The sequence below is a fragment of the Bos indicus genome, chromosome 1 (assembly GCF_029378745.1).
Source record: "Bos indicus isolate NIAB-ARS_2022 breed Sahiwal x Tharparkar chromosome 1, NIAB-ARS_B.indTharparkar_mat_pri_1.0, whole genome shotgun sequence".
Lineage (NCBI taxonomy): Eukaryota > Metazoa > Chordata > Mammalia > Artiodactyla > Bovidae > Bos > Bos indicus.
In genome coordinates this window covers 146,210,986-146,229,999 of record NC_091760.1, presented here as the reverse complement: position 1 = coordinate 146,229,999, position 19,014 = coordinate 146,210,986, and the positions used below count along the sequence as shown (strand labels likewise).

The window sequence follows — 19,014 nt, the reverse complement described above, 5'->3', positions numbered from 1 at the left end:
GCGCCCTGGAAGGAACCTGGCCCCCCACTCACCAGCATCACAGAGAGAGAGAGAGAGTGTGTGTCCTTCCCTCTGCAGAGGGGAGCTGTGCAGGGCCCAGTGGGCAGAACTCTGGAGACCCGGAGGGCGGGACCCCAGCCATCCCCTCCCCTCCACCCTGCCATGACCCTGGAAGTTCATAGGCACCAGCACTGAGCTCTGAGACCTGGGGCTCTCTTCTCTGTCCCCTGCTGGCATTTTGTTGGGTTCTCTAGGGGGAGAGAGGGGCAGAGGAAGGGAAGGTACTTGGTGGGATATCCTGCCCTCTAGCTGCAGGCTGCACAGGCAGATGAGGAGAGGTGGAGTGAATCAGTCTCATGCCCCCTCCCCATGTTCTGAGCTGAACTGTGTCTCCCTTCCTCAAACTCCATGTCCAAGTCCTAGCCCCTACCTCAGAATTTGACCTTATTTGGAAGTAGAGTTATGGCATCTGTTATTAGCTGAGATGAGGTCATCCTGGGTGGAATAGGCCCTAATCCAACATGACTGCGTCTGTGCACGAAAGGGAAACGTGGACACAGGTGGGCTGGGAGAACAAGAGCCTTGGGGGGATGGTGGCCCTGCAGACACCTGGTCAAACATTGGCCTCCAGAGTGTGTTTAAAGACAGACCCCATGTTGAGGCCCTTTGCTAGGCCAGGCCCTGCAGATGATACAGCCTGGGTTTAAGAGGGCACTTCCCAGAGGGTGAACTTAAAAGACCTGGGTGTCTGAACACAAAGTCACCGAGGCTGCCAGAAAAAAACCACCTCTGTCTCATTTCTCCTATCTATATCTATCGTCTATCACTCTGTTAAAATCATCAATATACCCATCAATCAATCAGTCTACCTATCATCTTTTTCTATCACTTATCTATCTATCCTCTGTCTCTATCACCTCTCCATCATCTCTCCACCATCTATCTCTATCCACAAATATCGTCGTGCAAACACCAACAAGTGTCCCTAAAGCACTCTGGCCCTGGTCCGGGGACAGAGCGAGACTTCATCAACCAAGTACATTGTTTTCAGCCCAGAGTCAACTAGAGAGGTGAATTCCATGGCTGAGGCCATCCTGTCCCTTGGGAGTGTGGTGTCTGGAAGGACTTGAACGTTGGGAGTTCAGGGAAGAGAGACACAGTTCAGCCCAGAACACTGAAGGACATGGGGCCAGGCCCAGCAACATCTCAGTGCACAGAACAATCCGGGGTCCCCAGCGATATGATCAGTCCTGGGGGTTACGTGAATCCCTATTGGTACAGTCACTTGGAAACTGGGGAGCAAGAGGGGTCAAAGCCTTTATTGGACTGGGGTGTGTGCACACAGGGAGGTATGGGGCCTGCTATCACAGCTCAGTCTGATGGGGAAGGTGTCCCCTGGAGACCTGAAAGCGGCAGGGGGGCTGTTGGGGCTGGCAGGGAGCTTTTGCGGGGCAGGGGTGGGGGGGAGGATGAGTCTGTGAATGAGGCTGGGCTGAGGGAGGTCCACTGGAGAAGTGCACCCCAGGAAGCCTCTGGGGTCCCGGGAGGGCATAGAGGGCAGGGCCAGGGCAGATGATGAAGAGGGGAGGAGGGCTGGGGTGCCCGGAGCTATGGGATTCCCAGTAGGAGCTGGGTGGGCCGGTGTCCTTCACTCCTGACTTTATACCCATACGTGGAGACTCATTCCTCAGCGGCTGGACCTCTCAGTGGGGTCGGAGTAGCACCATGGACAGGAGGACAGAGCCCGTAGGGCAGGAGTCACGGGGCTGGGGCCCGGGGCCTGGTGGGGGTGCGGGCTGGGGGAGGGGGCGCTAGCAGATCCAGCGGATGAACCTGTCGAAGAAGCCGGGCTGGGCCAGGCTGTCGTAGTCTTTCTCGCGGAAGACGGCGGCCGGGTCGCCCAGGCTGATCTTGGAGAGCACATCCGTGTCCACGTCGCTACCCACGGCCACCACGGTGGGCACCACGTTCTGCTTGCGCATGGAGTGTACCGCCTCATCCAGGCTGTCGTTGCCTGTGACGCCGTCGGTGAGGAACACGAAGGACAGCTCCGCGTGGCGGCGTGCCCCGGCCCGAGCGCCCTGCACCACCTGATTGATGGCCTGCACGATGCCCGTGCCCACGTGAGAGAAGGAGTTGAGGTAGCGCGCGCTCGCCAGCGCCTCCTGAATGACGGTCAGGTTGGAGGTCAGCGGGAAGGCCACTTGCTGCTCACGCGGGCCCCCGAACTGCAGCAATGCCACACGCGCGTTGAGCGGGTCGTCGTCCCTGCGCGCCAGGGTCAGCCGTCGGGATACCTCCTCCACGAAGCGCCGCACCTTGTGGAAGTTCTGCTCGCCCAGCCGCTCAGAGCCGTCCAGCAAGAAGACGATGTCCACCGGGCGCTGTGTGCACTGGGCCACGTACAGCTCTAGGAGCGAGAAGGGGTGGTGCGCGGGCGACCCACGTGAGGCCCGGCGGCCCGGCCCCTGGAGCGCCCGCCGGGCCACGCCCCGCGCTGGCCTCTTTACACTCACCCCGCCCACAGGAGCACTGAGACGCTGGAGCTTCCCCCAAGGCCACTCCGGTAGGGAACTCCCCCACCTGACAGCGCCCAGGACGCTGGTGCAGACTCCCACCGTCTCCCTGAGACGGACACCATCTCTTTTGGTTGTGCTGCCACCAGGAAATGTCCCCAACCCCGAGACTGAGGGGCCCCTTTTCACTCTACCAGCACCATCTCTGCCCAGCAGCCTCCAGGCCCTCATGGGAAGGGGTCCATAAAGCCCCCTTTTTTGACCCAAGAATTGAATACGCCCCCAAAGGATCACAGTCCATGGGAAATGAGGGTGTGACTGTGTAAAAACATCTCAAGAAGATCCTCAGACTCAACGACCTGCCTCTGGCCAGATTTCTCCAGGCTTGGGAATGTTAGAGAGAGGGGCCCGTCAACTAGATGAGGCTTTGATAGGCCAGCGGGCATAGGTGTGGCCAGGACACCCTTGCCCTCATCTGGGCAGTCACCAGCCTGGACATGCTGGACAGTGTGCGGGCAAGATTGCTGCCAGGCTGAGGCTAGACCTAGGGGCCATGCCACTACACAGGCTGAAAACCCGCTCCACACACCGGAGGGACCACAGGCTCGGTCCCCATCCATATGCCAGGGATGTGCAGCCAAGCCCCTCCCCTAGCCACTGCTGAGATCGCAACTCTAACCACCCTGGGGGCTCAGCGTGGACCAGGCTGGTCCTTCCCACCTGGGTCTAGCTCCTCAGCCCTTGGTCACCCCTCCTGACCTGGGCAGAAAAGGACTCTGGTCATAGCCCAGGTGTGCTGACCCAGGGCTGGGCACACAGGGGTGCCTGACCCTTGGCAGCAACCATGAGGGGGAAGTCCTGTTTGGGTCCTGTAGGCACCAGGTGACCCCCACCCCCCTGTGCCACATGGGTCACCCTCAAGATCCGGTGAGCAACCAATTCACCCCAGCAAGCCGCTGACCACAGCACACACTCAGGTACCTTGCTTTTCAGCTTTTATAGAATGTCTGAGATGATCTCACAGCACCTGAAGGACACGCTTGGGTGTGTCCTTGGAGTGCTGCTCCCGGCAGAGGAGCGAGGGTTTCAGATTTTTTTTTTTTCTTTTTTTTAAGGAGCTTATTAATGATGCAGCTTATCTTGGTGGTGGTGCAGATGAAGAGCAGCTTCGAGGTGGACTGAAACTGCCCAGCAAGCTCCCTCTGTGTCCCTGGCAGGCAGTCTGAGATGTAGGGACTGGTGGTGTGGGCAGGGGCTCCATGTCTCAGCCAGGGGACAAGAGGACTGCACAGGGGCCCTGGGCACAGGCCAGCGGTGGAGTCGGGAGCTGGGTCGTCTGTGAGGCTCTGCTGGTCTCTCTTTCTTTCTGGCCAGATAATGGCCCCTGAGAGATCCTAATCCTGGATTCTGTGACTGTGACCTTATATGGCAAAAAGGACTTTGCAGATGGAATTCAATGAACAATTCCCTTGAAATGGGGGGGACTATCCTGGGTTATCTAGCCCTAAGTGCGACCACAAGAGTCCTTGTAGGAGGAGGCAGAGGGGAAGGGGACAAGTCTCATGACCACAGAGGCAGAGAGGGGAACTGGAGAGGCAGGAAGGACCTTCTCTTAGAGGCCCAGGGGGTAGTGGCCCAGGACACCTTGACTTTGGACTTCTGCCTCCAGACTGAGAGAACAGCTTCTTGCTGTCTCAAGCCTGGCAGTGTAAGGCAGGCAGCCCCCGGGAGCTCATGCAGCCAGGTGGGGCTGCACCCTGCGGCTTTAGCACAGCGCCAGCGCGGTCTCAGGGTCCCCCACGATGTCCCTGTGCACCAGTTTAAAGGTGTCAATGAACAGGTCCATCCAGTCCTGCCGCTCGTTTCCTGTGGCGAACTTGGCCCGCTCCGCAGTGTAGACCAGCACAGCCACCAGCTTGGAGTAGGCAGCTGGGTCCTGTGTGAGCTCCGTGGCGTTTAGCAACTGTTGGATCAGGGGGATGGTCCTGGGGAAGGAGACATCCGGGCCCTCTTCCGTGCGGAGGAAGGTGACCGGGGGCTCGCCGCCAGGCCACGGTCCATCTGCGGGGGATTCCAGAGAGGCCTTTCAGGGATGTGGTGGGTATGAGCACGCCTCCGGCCGCTTCTCTCCTCAGAGACGAGGAGGGGCCAAAGGCGCAGCCAGGGGTTAGATGAGGAGCCAGGGAGGCTGCACTGTTGGCCCTGAGGGCCAAGGCCAAGTAAGTGGGGCTTCAGGGAGCCCCGAGGAGATGGAGCAAGAGCTCGAGAACCGCTAGACTCTGAGCACAGATGGCTTCTGAAATGGACCCGGCCTGGTGGCTGCTGACAACTCAGGGCCCTGCCCTGGGAGGGCCTCAGCACTGCCAGGAGAATTTCCTGCCTGTTTCAGCCCCACCTGGTGCTAAGCAGGTGACCCCTGAAGCCCCTCTGGAGCAACTTCTTTAGACAAATCTGCCTCGCCTTTTAGATGTAAATCTCTAGGCCCAGAGCCATCTCCGAGGACCAAGGAATAATCTCTCGGAGAGCCTCTCGCTCTCTACCCACCCTGTCCCTGGGGAGGTCAGGGCCTACCCGCTGGGTCCAATGGGCCCAACGCCTCCTGTCCTTGGGGCTGCCTCCGCATGTCCAGTTAGCTTGTCCAGGTGGCCTGGCCCATGGCCCCACCCCTGCCCTGCGCCCTTCCTTCGGGCCCCAGTGTTCCAGAGCCCTGGCCTTGGTGTGGGGAGCAGGGCTCAGGCCTCCTGGCTCTCCTCCCTCCTACAGCAGCTGTCATGGAGGAAAACCTGCCTTTGCTGCCTTTGACTGGTGTCCAGCGTTGTTTCTCTTTGACGGCGGCTTCATGGTTCCACCCCAGCTGAGTTGCCACCCAGCTCAATCCAAGCCCAGATGTGGCTGAGTCTCTGGGTGGACAGGGCCACTTGGCCCAGAAGGTCCAGGCTTCACTAGAGCAGGCAGCATCCCCCTGCGCCTTGTCTGCTCAGCCCTCAGCATGCTGGACGGATTCCACTCGTGTCAAGGAGCACATTCTGTAGTTACATCTGGTCTCTTCCTCTCTGGGCACAGTGTCTAATTTACTTGGAAATTTCAAATCATTTTAAAGGAAATGAGGGACTTCCCTGGTGGTGGCTAAGATGTCACAGTCCCAATGCAAGGGGCCCAGATTCAATCCCTGGTCAGGGAACTAGATCACACATGCATAATGAAGAGTTCAAACGCTGTAACAAAGACCTAGCATGCCACAACTAAGACCCAATGCAGCCAAATAAATATTTAAAAAAAAAAAGAGGACAAGGTGGAAATTAAAAAAAAAAAAAAAAGGAGAATGAGGGTGTGAGTTTAGTGAAAGGAAGAGTTAGGAGAAGGGAGAAGGGGTCTCTCAGGGGTCTGTTCCCTTTCACTCTCAGGTCCTGGAGGCCCAGGAGAAGTGAGATCACCAAGCTGGGGACCAGCATCACTCTAATATCAAAACCAAAGACATCACAAGAAAGGTCACACAGCTCTGTTCATCTCTCACGAACACAGATGCAAAGATCCTCAACAAAATACTAGCAACTGAATCCAACAGTCTGTATCTATGTGTGTTCAGTTGTTCAGTCATGTCGAACTCTTTGCGACTCTGTGGATTGTAGCCTGCCAGGCTCCTCTGTCTATGGGATTTTTTTCAGGCAAGAATACTGGAGTGGGTTGCCATGCCCTCCTCCAGGGGATCTTCCCAACCCAGGGATCGAACCTGTGTCTCCTGTATTGGAAGTGGATTCTTTACCCGCTGAGCCACCAGGGAAGCCCAACAGTGTGTGTGTGTGTGTGTGTGTGTGTGTGTGTGTGTGTATACACACATATATACATACACATGTATATATATTACACACCATGACAAAGTAGGATCTATGTCAGGTCTGTAAGGTTGGGTCAGCATTCAAAATCCAAAGACTCTACCTCATGATGTTGACAAGCTAAAGAAAAAACACCACCCAATCATATCATAGGTGCAGAAAAAGCATCTGACAAAATCCCACACATGTTCATGACAGACTCTCAGTAACTAGGAACGAGGGGACCAGCCTCAGCTTGTGAGAAGTAGCTACAGAGACCCTCAGCCGACTGCCCATGGTGAGAGACTCGACACTTCCCCAGCAAGATGACTGCTGGGCCCTGGCACCAGGGCTGGGTTCAGGTTTCTGCCCTCAAGCAGCCACCTGACCACAGGGCTCCTACCCTGAGAGGACTTGGGCGTTCTGAGGGCAGCAGGGGCACAGACCATGGGTTGTTTGGGTCTCTGTGGGGACACCAGCCCCTTTAGCCCCAGAGGAAATGGGGATTGGTGCTACTGGGTCAGCCTCTGGGGGTTGGGTGACCCTGGGCACCACACACCACTGTCTCCAGCTGACTCTGGGGCGCCCCCACTGCTCGCCATCGGCCATGGCGTGGTCACTGGTACAACCTCAGGAGCACTTCTTTGGAAGTTCTCTGTCAGAGTAAGAGTAGGGACCCTTGTCCCCAAGTCAACACATTCCCTCTCCTCAGGCTGCCTTGGAGCCTTTGAACCTACCCAGGGGTCCATCTGACGCCTGGAAGGAGCCCCAGCGCCAACTTCATGGCAGACATGGATGTGGATGCACGACCCATGTTCCCGTCAACATTGGACCTGCCAGCAGCCCAGCCCAACCTGGCCCCTGCCCGCTGTGGCAGCCCCTACCTCCCAGAGTCAGCCCCGGAGGACCCACTTCCAGGACAGGCCCAGCACCCACAACTTAGCGCAAGGATCCAGCTGGCTCTACGACCTGGCTGGCAAGGGCAGGGCGAGCCGTGGGGGCTCAGCTCCTGGTGTCCCTGGGCACCTCCATGGCCCAGTCACTGCAGCAGAGCCCTGCAGGCAGCAGCTCGATGCCCAGTGGGGCTGGACGATGCCATCCTGCCTGAGGGACTCCTTGGAGCAGCCTCTGTGGGTCCCCAGCCTCCCACACTAGTGCCAGCACGTAGGGCGGGGGGCATGGCCCCGTAAACGTCTGCTTCCGGACAGAAGATCAGACCGGAGATGCTGGGCAGCAGCAGCATGGGGCTGTCAGGGGAGAGGCCCCTCTGCCTCGCCCAGCCACCCCTGGGCTGTGAATGTGTTCACCTCCTGGAGGGTTTAAGACCAGTTATTTCATGTATGGATCCAGGGCTTCAACCCCAGGCAACTCTGGGGTTTCTGTCCCTCTAGGCACCTGTGTGTTTGAGACCAGTAGCTGGAGAGCCCGGCGCAGTGCCCAGTGGGCAGCTCCCCTTCCTCACATGCATGAGGTGGGGGGTGGCTGAGCACCCCCAGCCCTCTCCTCAGAAATGCTGGGATCCTGGAGGCTGGGCCACCACAGGTCTGGAACCTGAGGCTTCTCCTGGGGGTGGCCGCACCAGCATTTCCTGAGGTCCCTGCACAGCCCTCTCTACGGCCCTGGCTGCCGACTTGTTTGGGGGTCAGTGGCGCCTGCGTTACCTGTTTGGCAGGGAAGATCCGGGCACACAATCTGGGGATCTAGGAGAGAGGAAAAGAGGCGGGGGTCCTGGTGACTCCTTCAGGTCCTACGGGGCCAGGAGCCCCTCCTCTCTCCCCGCCTACACCCCCCCCCGCCCCACCCCCGCTCCTTCCCCGCGCAGCCCCACCTCTCCCTGCACCGCCCCATCCCTCCCCTCCCCCCGCCCTCCCCCCCACCCCTCTCGGCCCCGCCCCCCCGCCCCCGCCAGGACTCACCCGGGCACAGCACGTCCTCCATGTCGTCGATGAACTTCTCGGCCACCAGGTCGGAGAAGAGTGTCATGTTGCGCACCTGCTGCGGCTTGTCGCAGGCAATGGAGTACAGGTTCTCGCTCTCGTGCTTCTCGTGGAACATGTCCCCGATGCCGATGGCCGTCACCGTCACTTCGTGGTTGCACAGCGCCCGCAGGTTGAGGTCGTCGTCCCGGGGGTCGTGGCGGCCGTCTGTGATGACCACCGCGAACACGCGGGTCTTCTGGCGCCGGCTCTCCTTGATGAGCTTGTTGTAGGCGAACTTGAGGGCCGAGGGCGTCCAGGTGCCACCAGCAATCCACTCAAGGTTCTTGACGGCCTCTTTGAAGCTGGACAGCGAGTCGATGCGCTCGTCGTCCAGCTGGATGGCTTCGAAGGTGCCCTCGTGGCTGTACTGCACGACGCCCACGCGGGTCCCTGCAGCGGGCGCGGGCGTGAGGTCAGCCTTGGCAGAGCTACGGCCCCTCCGAGACCCCTCCCGTGGGCTTCCGTCTGGATCCCAGGTGCCCTGCGCGCCGGCCCCTCTCTGCTCAAGACTGCGCCCGGCGCTCCCGTACCCCACCCCACTGCGGTGCAGCTGACCCGTCTCCGACTTGGGGTCCTTGGCGATGGCTCCCAGCCTGTTGACCACGTTGATGACGAAGTTCTTCTCCAGGGTGAAGTTGGTGTAGCCGATGCTCTCAGAGCTGTCGATGACGAACACCACATCCAAGGCGCCACAGCGCTTCTCACAGTCTGCCGGGGCCGGGAGAGTGGTGGGGTCAGCGGGAACCGGGCAGGAGGGCGGAGCCGGGCGACCGAGGGGCGGGAGGGTCGCCGCGCTGACCCCGGGCCCATGGAGACACCCTTAGACGCCAGGGGCGTGCACCCAAGTGCACCATGGGAAACAGTGAACGCAACCCGGAGGGCAGGACTAGGGCAGGTGACCTTGACCCCTGGACAGGAGCCCCAAGGGAGACAAGTGCTCCGATGTAGCTGCGTGGGGGCCGCGACTCACCACAGCACCCGCAGGTCTCCCGCACGTAGGTCATGACGTCGCATTCCTGGAACACAGCCGGGTGGGCGGGCAGAGCGTGAACCATGGGGAGGGACCAGAAGTGCTTCCTGGGAGCCTGCCGACCCTGTCCACCTCCTGCCCTGAGCTCACCCCCGACCTGTCTGTCCCTGCTGCCCTTTCTTAGGATTTTAAGACGCAGGAGGCCCCTGAGTCCAACCCAACTGATACCTACCGTGAGGCCGGGGTCTCCTGGGGGGCCAGGCTCTCCCTGGAGAAGGAAGGGTGACCGTGAGAGGTGACATTCCTCACGGCCAATGCTGCGAGGGCTGCGGACCACGTGGTTTGGGTGCCTGTTGGTCAGGCTGACCCAGGGGCTGGGCCTCAAGGCCAAAGGCATGGCGACTGACCTACCTCAGGTCCTGGGGCTCCTCTCTGCCCTCGTGGGCCAGGCTCACCAGGGGGACCAGGATCTGCCTGAGAAGGAAAAGGGCAGGTGGGCTCTGGCAATGCCTTGGGTGGTCCCCGCACAAGGCTCTGCCCTGGCATGGAGGTACTCACAGGCTCTCCCTTCTGGCCTTTCCTCCCAGGTTCTCCTTTGGAGCCAAAGTCACCTCTGCCCCCCTGTGACACAGGACACCCTTGTTAATAGCGCAGAGAGCTCTGTGGCCCAGCAGTGCTTCCCTGCCCCAGCCTCAGCAGACCTGCCGGCTTTTTCAGGAGGAACCCGTACTCAGCAGTGCTGGCAGAGATGCAACCCCGCACAGATTCAGGGCATAGCCAGCTCCCACCCCCAGAGCTCAGCTGAGGCCAGGCGCACAGACGGCCCCATGCACCACAGTACGTACCTCGGGGCCGGGGGGGCCTGGCTCACCCTTGTCTCCCTGGGAAGCAAGCACAGGGATCACTCAGCAAGGGCCAAGGGCTGGCAGGCCCTGCAGCCCCATCCCAGCCCTCACGGTGAGCCACGCAGGCTGTGGGAGAAGGTCTGAGGTTCCAGGAGGCCTGCCTCTTGCTGGCGCCCCGGGCCCTTCTCCAATCACCCTGGGCCTAGCAGGAACTAGCAAGAACCTTCCCTGGTCATGGCCCTCCCCCAGTACCTGTCCCACGCCAGGTGCCAGGACTTACAGGTGCTCCTCGGGGTCCAGGATAGCTGAATCCAGGCCTGCCAGGGTCTCCCTGGGGGACACAGGAGGCCAGTCAGGGCAGGTCCAGTGGAAAAATGTGGAGACTAAGCCAGCTGGCCTGGACTGGGGCAGGTGGGGAGGGGCCTCATGGGCAGGGAGCGCTTTGGGAAGACATACTACCCCCAAGGGTGAGAAAATGGGGGAGGTGGGGGGGTTGCTGCTCAGCCCCTGATGTCCTCCCACACCAAGGGGGCTGAGCGGGCAGATTCCTGGAAGACTTGGTCAGGCTCCCAGCCCCATCCTGGAGGGTGGGGAGGGGGCATACCTTGGGGCCAGGCTGTCCCGAATCTCCGCGGGGACCAGCATCACCAGGGTCTCCCCGAGATCCCTGAGAACAGAAAGGAGGCAAGGAGTCGGCACAGAGGGGGACTGACGTCATCCTGCTCTGACCCCCAGGTGACACTGTTGCCCCATGGGGCTGGGCATCCTGAAGGTCTCTACTCTCCATGAGCCACGTCCAGCTCCCAGGCCCCACACCGCCTCCCATCTGATAAAGCTGGACCCCTCAGGGCAGGATGAGGGTGTGAGATGCCCCCTGTCCCGCTGCCCAGGTTTTTGGGGACAGTGTCCTTCCTGCCCAAGGACAGAAGACCCAAGTGGACTGCAGGGTGGGGAAGGGGGACAATGAGGTCAAAAGACAGCAAGGGGCCTGGGTCCCAGAGCCACGGGCCCTCCTCGGCGTTCTGCTATTGACCTGTTTCCCAGGCTCTCCGACAGTCCCCTGGGGACCTCTGGGTCCAGGCAAACCACGATCTCCCTGGAAGGAAGAGGGATGAAGCGCTTGAGACTCACTGTGGACGTGAGCAAGGTGGGGCTGTGCTGCCCTCCGAGAGGCCCTCAGCCCTGACCACAGTGGCCCCCGGGCTGAGTCTGAAGGTGGAGGGCAGGAGAAGGCAGGGGCTCCTGGTGCAGCCCCTCCAGCAGGAGGGCACGTGGCCCCTGTGACCACCCAGCCATGACCACTTGCCTTGGCTCCTTTGTTGCCAACCTCTCCAGCCAGGCCCCGGGGCCCCTCAGGACCAGGGTCCCCCTGTGAGAAGAAAGGCCAGGTTAGTTTGGTTTGCATGTGAGGGAGGTGGGAGAGGGGATCACTAACTCCCTGGAGGAGGAGGCCGCACACTGTGGAGGGTGACGCTGGAACAGCAGGCCTGTCCACTCAGCCTCATTGCAGCCTGGGCAGGCAGGGGCCACCACTCATGTCCAGAGGAGGAAGCCCTCCTTGGAGCCCTTCACTCACATTTCACAGGGAGCTGGCCACCTTCGGCTTTCATCACAAGACCTCCTGTGCCAACTACAGGAACACATGTGTGCTGGGGAGGGGAGGGGAGGCCGGGGGTGGAGCAGAATGCAGCTTGCTCAACTGTGCATGGTGTGCATGGAATTGGCCCTGCCCAGGCCCCTCAGCAGGGAGTGCCTCTTGCTCTCCCAGACCCTGCAGGAAGCACCCCTTGACGGTCAGGCCCTGGGGGTTGCCTTCGTTGTCTGAGGTGGACTGTGGAGGGGGTGTTGGTCATCCCTTGTTACAGGGGCCCCGTTGGCCCCTCAACCCAGTGAGACCCCAGTGCAGACACAGACACGGCCGACAATGCCCCAGGCTCCCCTAACGCAGACACTCACCTTCTCACCCTTGGGGCCGTCACTGCCTGGGCCGCCTTTGGTTCCAGGGTCTCCCCTGCGCCCCTGCAGAAAACAGGCTTGTGGAAAGGGGGGTCCTGATGGTGGGGGCCACACTGGAACCCTACTCTCTGTTCTCGCCATGAGGACTTTGGCGGTGGGGCCTGGGACCCCCTTCAGAGTGCTTCAGCCTAGACTGTGTCTTCTGATGGGCCAGTTTGTCCCAGCCGAGGGTCTGGGAATGATGCGGGCTGGGGGTTCAGGTGACATGACTGACACCAGCTTGGACCAGCTCTCTGCGTGGTCACTTAGGTCCCTGCTGGATTAGGCCAGGCCTCAGGCTGCGACCTCTCTGAGGGTCAGCCCGGAGATCGGCCCTGTGTGTCTCTGGGTCTAGGTTTAGCCCTCAGGGGAGTCCTGCTAGGGGGGTGAGATGGGGACACGGGGCCACTTCACAGGCACCAAGTGTCTGGCAGGGGCGTGGTTGGGCCCTGCAGGCCACTCTTTGGTGGCCCTGCTTGGTGTCTGCAGCATGGGGACAAGGGGCACATTTAGAGATGCCAGAGGATGTTGGGCTCAGAGACGCCCAGAGCAGGGAGTGTGCTGGGGTGGCTCAGCAGGAGGGAGGGGCCAGGGGGACGGGCACCCCGGGGCTGGGCGGATGTGAACTCACAGGCTCGCCTTTGGGTCCTCGGGGCCCAGGCCCGCCCTTGGCTCCTTTCAGGCCAGGACTTCCTGGGGCTCCGTTGTTGCCTTGATAGCCCTGTGGGGAGGAGATAACTCAGTTACAGTGATGGCCTGGTTACACGTGTGAGTGGCCAAGGGCAGGGCCCAGCCCCAAGTGGACTCACGCCCGCTGCCTCCAGAGGGACCACGTTTGCCTCAGGTGCAGTATACCCCGGTCACCTGGCAGCAGGGCCAGAGAGATGGGGTGGGGGGTGCTCAGGGTCCAGGCTGGCCTGCATGACCACCTCCCTCCCTTCCTCACTGCCCCTTCCCCGCATGGGGTAGCACAGGCCTCAGCGCAGGGCCTCCGGGAACACTTGCCTTGCTTCCTTTTGCCCCATTCTCCCCGGGGGGGCCTCTGCGTCCTGGGCGGCCAGGGTCCCCCTGGAAGTGTTTGGAGAAATCAAGAAATCAGCCTCTTGTTCCTCAGACCCAGGAGCAGGACAGGACCCCGGTGGGGCTGGGGGCTTGCGATTCTCCTCCTGTGTCCATGGAGCAAGCCCTGCCTCCGTGTGGGCACCCCATGACCCCCATGTGTGGGCACCCCACAGCCCCCATGTGTGGCCACCCCACGACCCCCATGTGTAGGCACCCCATGACCCCCATGTTTGGGCACCTCATGGCCCCCACTGTGGGTACCACACGACCCCCATGTGTGGGCACCCCATGGCCCCCGGCCTGGTTTTCAGGGACAGCGCCTCTTGGGCATCTAGGCCGGGTGCTGTGGGCAGGGAGAAGGCCCTGGAAGGGTGGTGGCCCCATCTGCTCTGGCCCGCCCGCGCCATGGCCAGGCGGTCTACCTTTGAGCCTTGGTCTCCTCGTTCCCCAGGGCTGCCGGCTTCCCCCACGTAGCCATCAGGGCCCTGAGAGAAGGGAGAGGGTTGTGTTGGGCTCCTGCCCGGGGCCATGCTTGAATTTTCTCTGTGAGCTCAGGGCCAGTTGACCAGGGGAAGGGTGACCAGCACCCCATCTCTGGACTGGATGCCGGGACCCCTTGGGCCTGGGTGGGCCAATCAGACAAGCTGCTAACCTGGGGGGACGTGCCTTGGGACTGTAGAGCAGTTCCCCTCCATCTGACTCAAGAGCCCTGAGGTCACTTGTCACGTTGTGACCCCAACACCGGCTGAACTCTGGCAGGGGTCCAGGACAGGTGGTTGGGGAGGAGCTCCGCTATGGCCCCTGCCACCTGGCTTCCTGCTACAGCTGGTGGACTGACCCCTGCCTGGTGCCCAGCATCTCCCAGAGCCACCAGGCTGCACTTACCCGATCCCCGGTGTCTCCCTTGCAGCCAGGAGGTCCAATGCGCCCCAGCTTGCCCTGAAGGAGAAGAGGGGAGCAGAAGACGCATCAGGGCTGGATTTGGGGACACGAGCCCTGATGACAGGGGTCAGAGGTGCCAGGTCTGGGTACACTGGGCACCCCTTGTGGGACATCTGTGTGAATGGCTGTCAGGGTGGCACTTCTGTGAAGGTGGGATGGCATCCCTGGGGTGTGGCCGGGAGCGTGTGGGTCTGTGGTGTCTCCTCCACATGTGTGCATGTGTGCATACATGCATGGTCTCCTGCGACACTTGTGAGTGTGCACCCGTGCAGGTCTGTGAACCCCCAGCCAGGCCAGACATAAGGTCTGCAGGCCAGGCTGGGAGACTCCTGCCTGGCCAGTACCTGCTTTTCTGCAGCAAATGTCCACTCCCCTCATGCGGGTCCCCATCTGTCCTGTGTCCATTGAGGAGGCATGACCAGGGGCTGCCCAAGCCACAGGTGTGGGCAGTGGGCGGATGGGCCCAGAAGCCCACCCCCTGAAGGACCTGAGAGTCTGAAAGGGCTCATGCTCATTCCGTGGGCACTGCTGCCCCGCCCAGGGACGGTGTACTCACCTTCTGCCCATCTGTCCCGTTCTTGCCCGCCAGGCCCGGGGCACCCTGGAGGAGAGGGGAGGAGGGACCCCATTAGCTCCCTGGTACTTCCTTCAGAGCTGTGGGAAGGTGGGCACCCTGCCCTTGCCCGCCGCTCTGCTCACCTTCCGCCCGTCGGCTCCAAACTCGCCCTGTGCAGGAGGAAAGAGGCCAGTTAGTGCTGATCTCCCGCATCACAGACACCACTGCCTCCGGGCGGAGTCTGCCTCAGACCAAGGGCCAGAGAGGCCCCAGAGGTCATGACTGGCATGACGCGGGGTCTCGTGTCCCAGCAAGGACCCTGGGCTCGCTGAAGGATGCAGCTGAGGGGGTTGGGCTGGGTGATGCCCAGATGCTCAGATGCCCAGAGTGGAATCTCACCTTCTCGCCTTTGAAACCAGGAACACCCTGAGGTCAGAAAAAAAGAAAAGAAGCATTACCACGGGTGGGCAGGGTGCTGGGACCCACCCACCAGGTCCAGGGAAGAGAACGGGGTGTGTCGGCAGGCTCTGGTGGAGAGATGCCACCAGGGATGATGCGACGCCGGAAATACCAAGGCACTTCGCTTCCGTGGGTCAGGGGCGGGGTGATGGACTGCGCCGGGCACAGCCTGACCCCGTGGCTGGCCCCTCCTGGAGGCAGGAAGCCCTTGGCTTGTCCCCATGTCCCCACCCCCCAGGCAGGGTCAGCAGCAACTTACCTTGGGTCCAGGGAATCCAATGGGGCCTTCGATGCCTGGATCTCCCTGTGGAAGAACAGAGGGTGGTGGATGCAACCCCAGCCGTGGGGACAGGGGCCTCTGGATGGGCCGGGGTGGGGAGGGCACTCACCTGTCGCCCCTTCTGTCCAGGCTCTCCAGGCTCACCCATGTTGCCCTTGGCGCCCTGAAAGCAGATGACAGAGAAAGGAATAAGGGAGGCATTGGGCCAGGAGAGCTCCTGGGAGGTGGTAAGACTGTGGTTCTGGGGTTGGGTGGCCAGGTGACAATTACAGCACCACCTTGGGACCCCTAGAATCCTGGACCCTGTCAGAACAGGCCTATCTGACCTGTTCCCTTGAGCTCTGACCGTCAGCTCTCTGAGAAGCCGCCCTGCGGTGGGGCTGGAGCGGCCCTGGGGTGGGGGTGCCCACACAGATCTACAGGACTCCAATTCTGCACCTGGCTGCTCCTGCCCGTATCTCATGCCATGATGTCAATTCCTCTGAATCCTGTGGGGGCAGCTAAATAACACCTCAAGACAGGCCGGCTCCTCAGAATTCAAGGTTTAACAGTACAGTGTGGGACTGTATTAAGTAAATGCATCTACTTATTAAGATGCTTCCAGTTTCAGGGCAAAGATGGGCAGAAGTGAGAGGAGGTCAGAGAAGGGAGGAGTAAGGAGCAGAAGGTCTTGGGGATCCAGGAAGAGGGAGACCACAGACAGGAACTAGTGGGTGGGCAGAGGCTTCTGAACATCTGTGCCCCGTTTTGGGGTTCTTTCTGCCCCCACACTAACCACAGTGATCTCCGCAGCAGCTTCCAGAGATGCCCCCTCCCCACCAAGGACCAGAGTCACAGCCCTGCCATGGGTGGCCAAAGCTGCCTCTGGTGGAAAATTCACCCCTGGATCTAGGACTGGAGTCACCAGGGAGGCAGCGAGAACATGTGACCAGTGGCCTGGCAGACAAGCACCTAGATACCTCACTGAATTTGGAAAGAAGCAGCTTTCTGACATGAATCACTGGCGTTTCTTATACTCGGGTAGTAATTTTGGAAGAATTTCATTTTATACACCTCTGCTGTTATGAAAATGCAGGGCCAACCTGACCTCTTAAAAACCACTTATTTAATAAACGACAAGCATGGGTGCCCTGTATGAATTTTCATCATGTTACTAACAGTAATGTAGCTCGTGCTTCCTTATGTACATGGGTGCCGGGAGCCGGCATATTGCATATTGAGTGCATATTGCATATTGAGTGCAGCACTTTTCAGGATCTGGAATAGCTCAACTGGAAATTCTATCACTGCCGGTAGCCAGCGTGAGGAACTCCGCCCATGACAAAGGTCATGAGGAAGGAGGCTTGGCATACGCAAAGGCGGGATCAAGCCTCAGGAGTCTCCCTGGAAATTCTCGAGCAATCTACCCCCAAAACCAGAGTCTGCCTACTTTCTGCTTTGTGCTTTCACCTACACCTCTGACTTTACGGGGGGCTGTCCCCCACTACCTCTCTGAAAAAAGTTAGCTTACAGCTCCAGTTAATAATTCCTGGGTGTGACAGTGTTTAACCTACAAACTCCTTTGGAAATCCTCTAGCCTGCCTGAATAGGTTTTTCCGGCCACATGTGATTGTTCAGAGCTTCCCAACTGTGAGAGGCAGGAGATGTTCTAAACTGTGTAAACACAGATTCTTTTGAATAGTTAAAAGATTGATTAGAAATTGTATTGGTGAAGGGATTTTCACTTGTTGGGCCAATGTTTGCTGCTAAGTTTCCATATCCCTTACCTGCTGTGTCCCTGGCAGTGTATTGGTTAATATAATTGGTGTAAGTAGTAGCTTTAATGTTTGTAACCTGGGACCCTTGAGTTAATTCTTTTTCTTGTTGTAGCCCACCACACCTTTGCTCTGTAGGAATGCAACTTTATCTAATGCTTCTGGAGGGTGGCTCCTGACCAATCACCTTTAGAGAAAAATAAGTTTTCTGAAGAAAAGGTCTTAAAATGTTAACAGGCCTCTGGGCCAGAAGATGATGCAAATCACCTAAGCTTTTGCATATGATAAGTTTGCAGGAAGAAAGCCTGGTTTGCTGCAAGACTCTACCCCTTCCCCCATTATCCTCTGTGCATAACTTAAGGTATAAAAACTACTTTGAAAAATAAAGTGCGGGCCTTGTTCACCGAAACTTGGTCTCACCATGTCGTTCTTTCTCTTACCTTCTGGCTGAATTATTCAGCCTCTTTTCTTCACTGAATTTTCCTACTGAGCTATCCTCATTCTATTACTCTTTATATCCTTAATTAACATTTAATTAAGCAATTGTTTCCTGATCTTCGCCTACGCCGTCTCTCCTTCGAATACCCTGGTTCAGCCGGGGCTGGTCCCCGGCAGGTGGCGCCCGAAACAGGGACTTTCGAAGGTAAGCTCCCCAAAGCAATCAGAGCCATCAGCCCTATTGCTCCCCGTTCTCGGAACAACTGGGTGACCAGCCCTCTTGTTCCCCCACGGAGCAGTTTGGGTGACCAGCCCAACTGCTCCTCCCTTGGAACAGTTTGGGCCATCAGCCTACTGTTCCTCCCCCGGAACAATCTGGGTCACCAGCCCTATTGTTCTTCCAGTGTTCGGGACGGCTAGGACCCCACTCAAGGGTGCCGCGGACCCCCCTGTAGGATAGACAGGGCGAGAGGAGTGGGAAGTGTTGAAAGTGTTAAAGAGTTAGACTTAGAGAAAGAAAACGGTTTTCTGAAGTCAAAAGGCCAAAGAAGAGCCTGATCTTTTAAAAGCTAAAAGCTTTATCTTCTATTATACTTAATTTTCTGACATGGGTAACACTGAAACTAAGAATGGCAACTCTTTATACAAGTAATCTTGAAACTGTTAAAGAGGCTACTGTTAATTTAGATACTTGGGTGAAGGTAAAAAACAACTAAAAGCTTATCCTATAAATATGATTTAAAATGTTCTGGACCCTCGTCATGAGGCTGTGGGATAGTCTATGGGAGAGGCTATAGCGGTGGATGGTAGTGGGTCTCCACCTTCTGCGCAGATCATATTTTCTGCCATTGACGAAGAAAAGGAGGGAGACTGTGCTCTACCTCCGGAGGAAGGAGAGGGCTTACAGGACGCTGCGGCCGGGCGCCCTGGAGAGCCCCCTCCCCCTCTACACAAACCTTTAAAATTTATCCAACAATTTCTGAATTAAGGCGACTACTCCACCTCCGCTTGCACCTCCCAGGGCCTAAAAATTCCCCAGTTTACATCCAAAGTCTCCCAGAGCATTGCCTAAAGCTGAAAAAGATAAAAAAGATTTCTCTTAAACAAAGGAGCTTTTAAAAAATACACAATATACAGAGCCTGCTCCTTGCAGAAAACCCCCTCAGGGGGGCCTCACCCAAGCAAAAAAAGAAAAACAAACAAAAAAAAGTGAAAAAGAAAAAAGGAAAGAAAATAGAGAAAGATCTAAAGATAGAGAAAGAGCTAAAGAGTGAAAAGGAGAAGAACGGAGAAGGAAGGAATCAGGGAACGCAGCAAGATAGAGAAAGGAAGTTGAAAAAGGAGATACAGAGAAAAAGATAAAAAAAAAAAAGATTAGGGAAGAGAAGAGGGTAAAGGGAAAGAAA

The 19,014-nt window shown here is 58.5% G+C and overlaps 1 protein-coding gene across 2 annotated transcripts in view; it reads right to left on the bottom strand.

The window, feature by feature from the left end:
* Window positions 1-1,299: 1,299 nt before the first annotated feature.
* The window catches only part of COL6A2 (collagen type VI alpha 2 chain), a 39,825-nt gene continuing 22,110 nt past the window's right edge, over window positions 1,300-19,014 (bottom strand). Inside the window, exons 6-28 of one of the 2 annotated variants that reach the window (XM_070796288.1) lie at window positions 15,526-15,579; window positions 15,396-15,440; window positions 15,077-15,103; window positions 14,821-14,847; window positions 14,678-14,722; window positions 14,065-14,118; window positions 13,602-13,664; window positions 13,123-13,185; window positions 12,749-12,838; window positions 12,079-12,141; window positions 11,425-11,491; window positions 11,156-11,214; window positions 10,727-10,789; window positions 10,403-10,453; window positions 10,123-10,158; window positions 9,836-9,898; window positions 9,689-9,751; window positions 9,510-9,545; window positions 9,278-9,323; window positions 8,863-9,015; window positions 8,245-8,697; window positions 7,990-8,028; window positions 1,300-2,410 (exon numbers count right to left, since the gene is read on the bottom strand). In XM_070796288.1, coding sequence (XP_070652389.1) covers window positions 1,812-2,410; window positions 7,990-8,028; window positions 8,245-8,697; window positions 8,863-9,015; window positions 9,278-9,323; window positions 9,510-9,545; window positions 9,689-9,751; window positions 9,836-9,898; window positions 10,123-10,158; window positions 10,403-10,453; window positions 10,727-10,789; window positions 11,156-11,214; window positions 11,425-11,491; window positions 12,079-12,141; window positions 12,749-12,838; window positions 13,123-13,185; window positions 13,602-13,664; window positions 14,065-14,118; window positions 14,678-14,722; window positions 14,821-14,847; window positions 15,077-15,103; window positions 15,396-15,440; window positions 15,526-15,579 — 2,259 coding nt within the window. In that variant the 3' untranslated portion in view covers window positions 1,300-1,811. Of the gene's footprint in view, window positions 2,411-3,494; window positions 4,578-7,989; window positions 8,029-8,244; window positions 8,698-8,862; window positions 9,016-9,277; window positions 9,324-9,509; window positions 9,546-9,688; window positions 9,752-9,835; window positions 9,899-10,122; window positions 10,159-10,402; window positions 10,454-10,726; window positions 10,790-11,155; window positions 11,215-11,424; window positions 11,492-12,078; window positions 12,142-12,748; window positions 12,839-13,122; window positions 13,186-13,601; window positions 13,665-14,064; window positions 14,119-14,677; window positions 14,723-14,820; window positions 14,848-15,076; window positions 15,104-15,395; window positions 15,441-15,525; window positions 15,580-19,014 lie in introns of those variants that run through there. The other variant, XM_070796293.1, reaches the window with a different exon arrangement.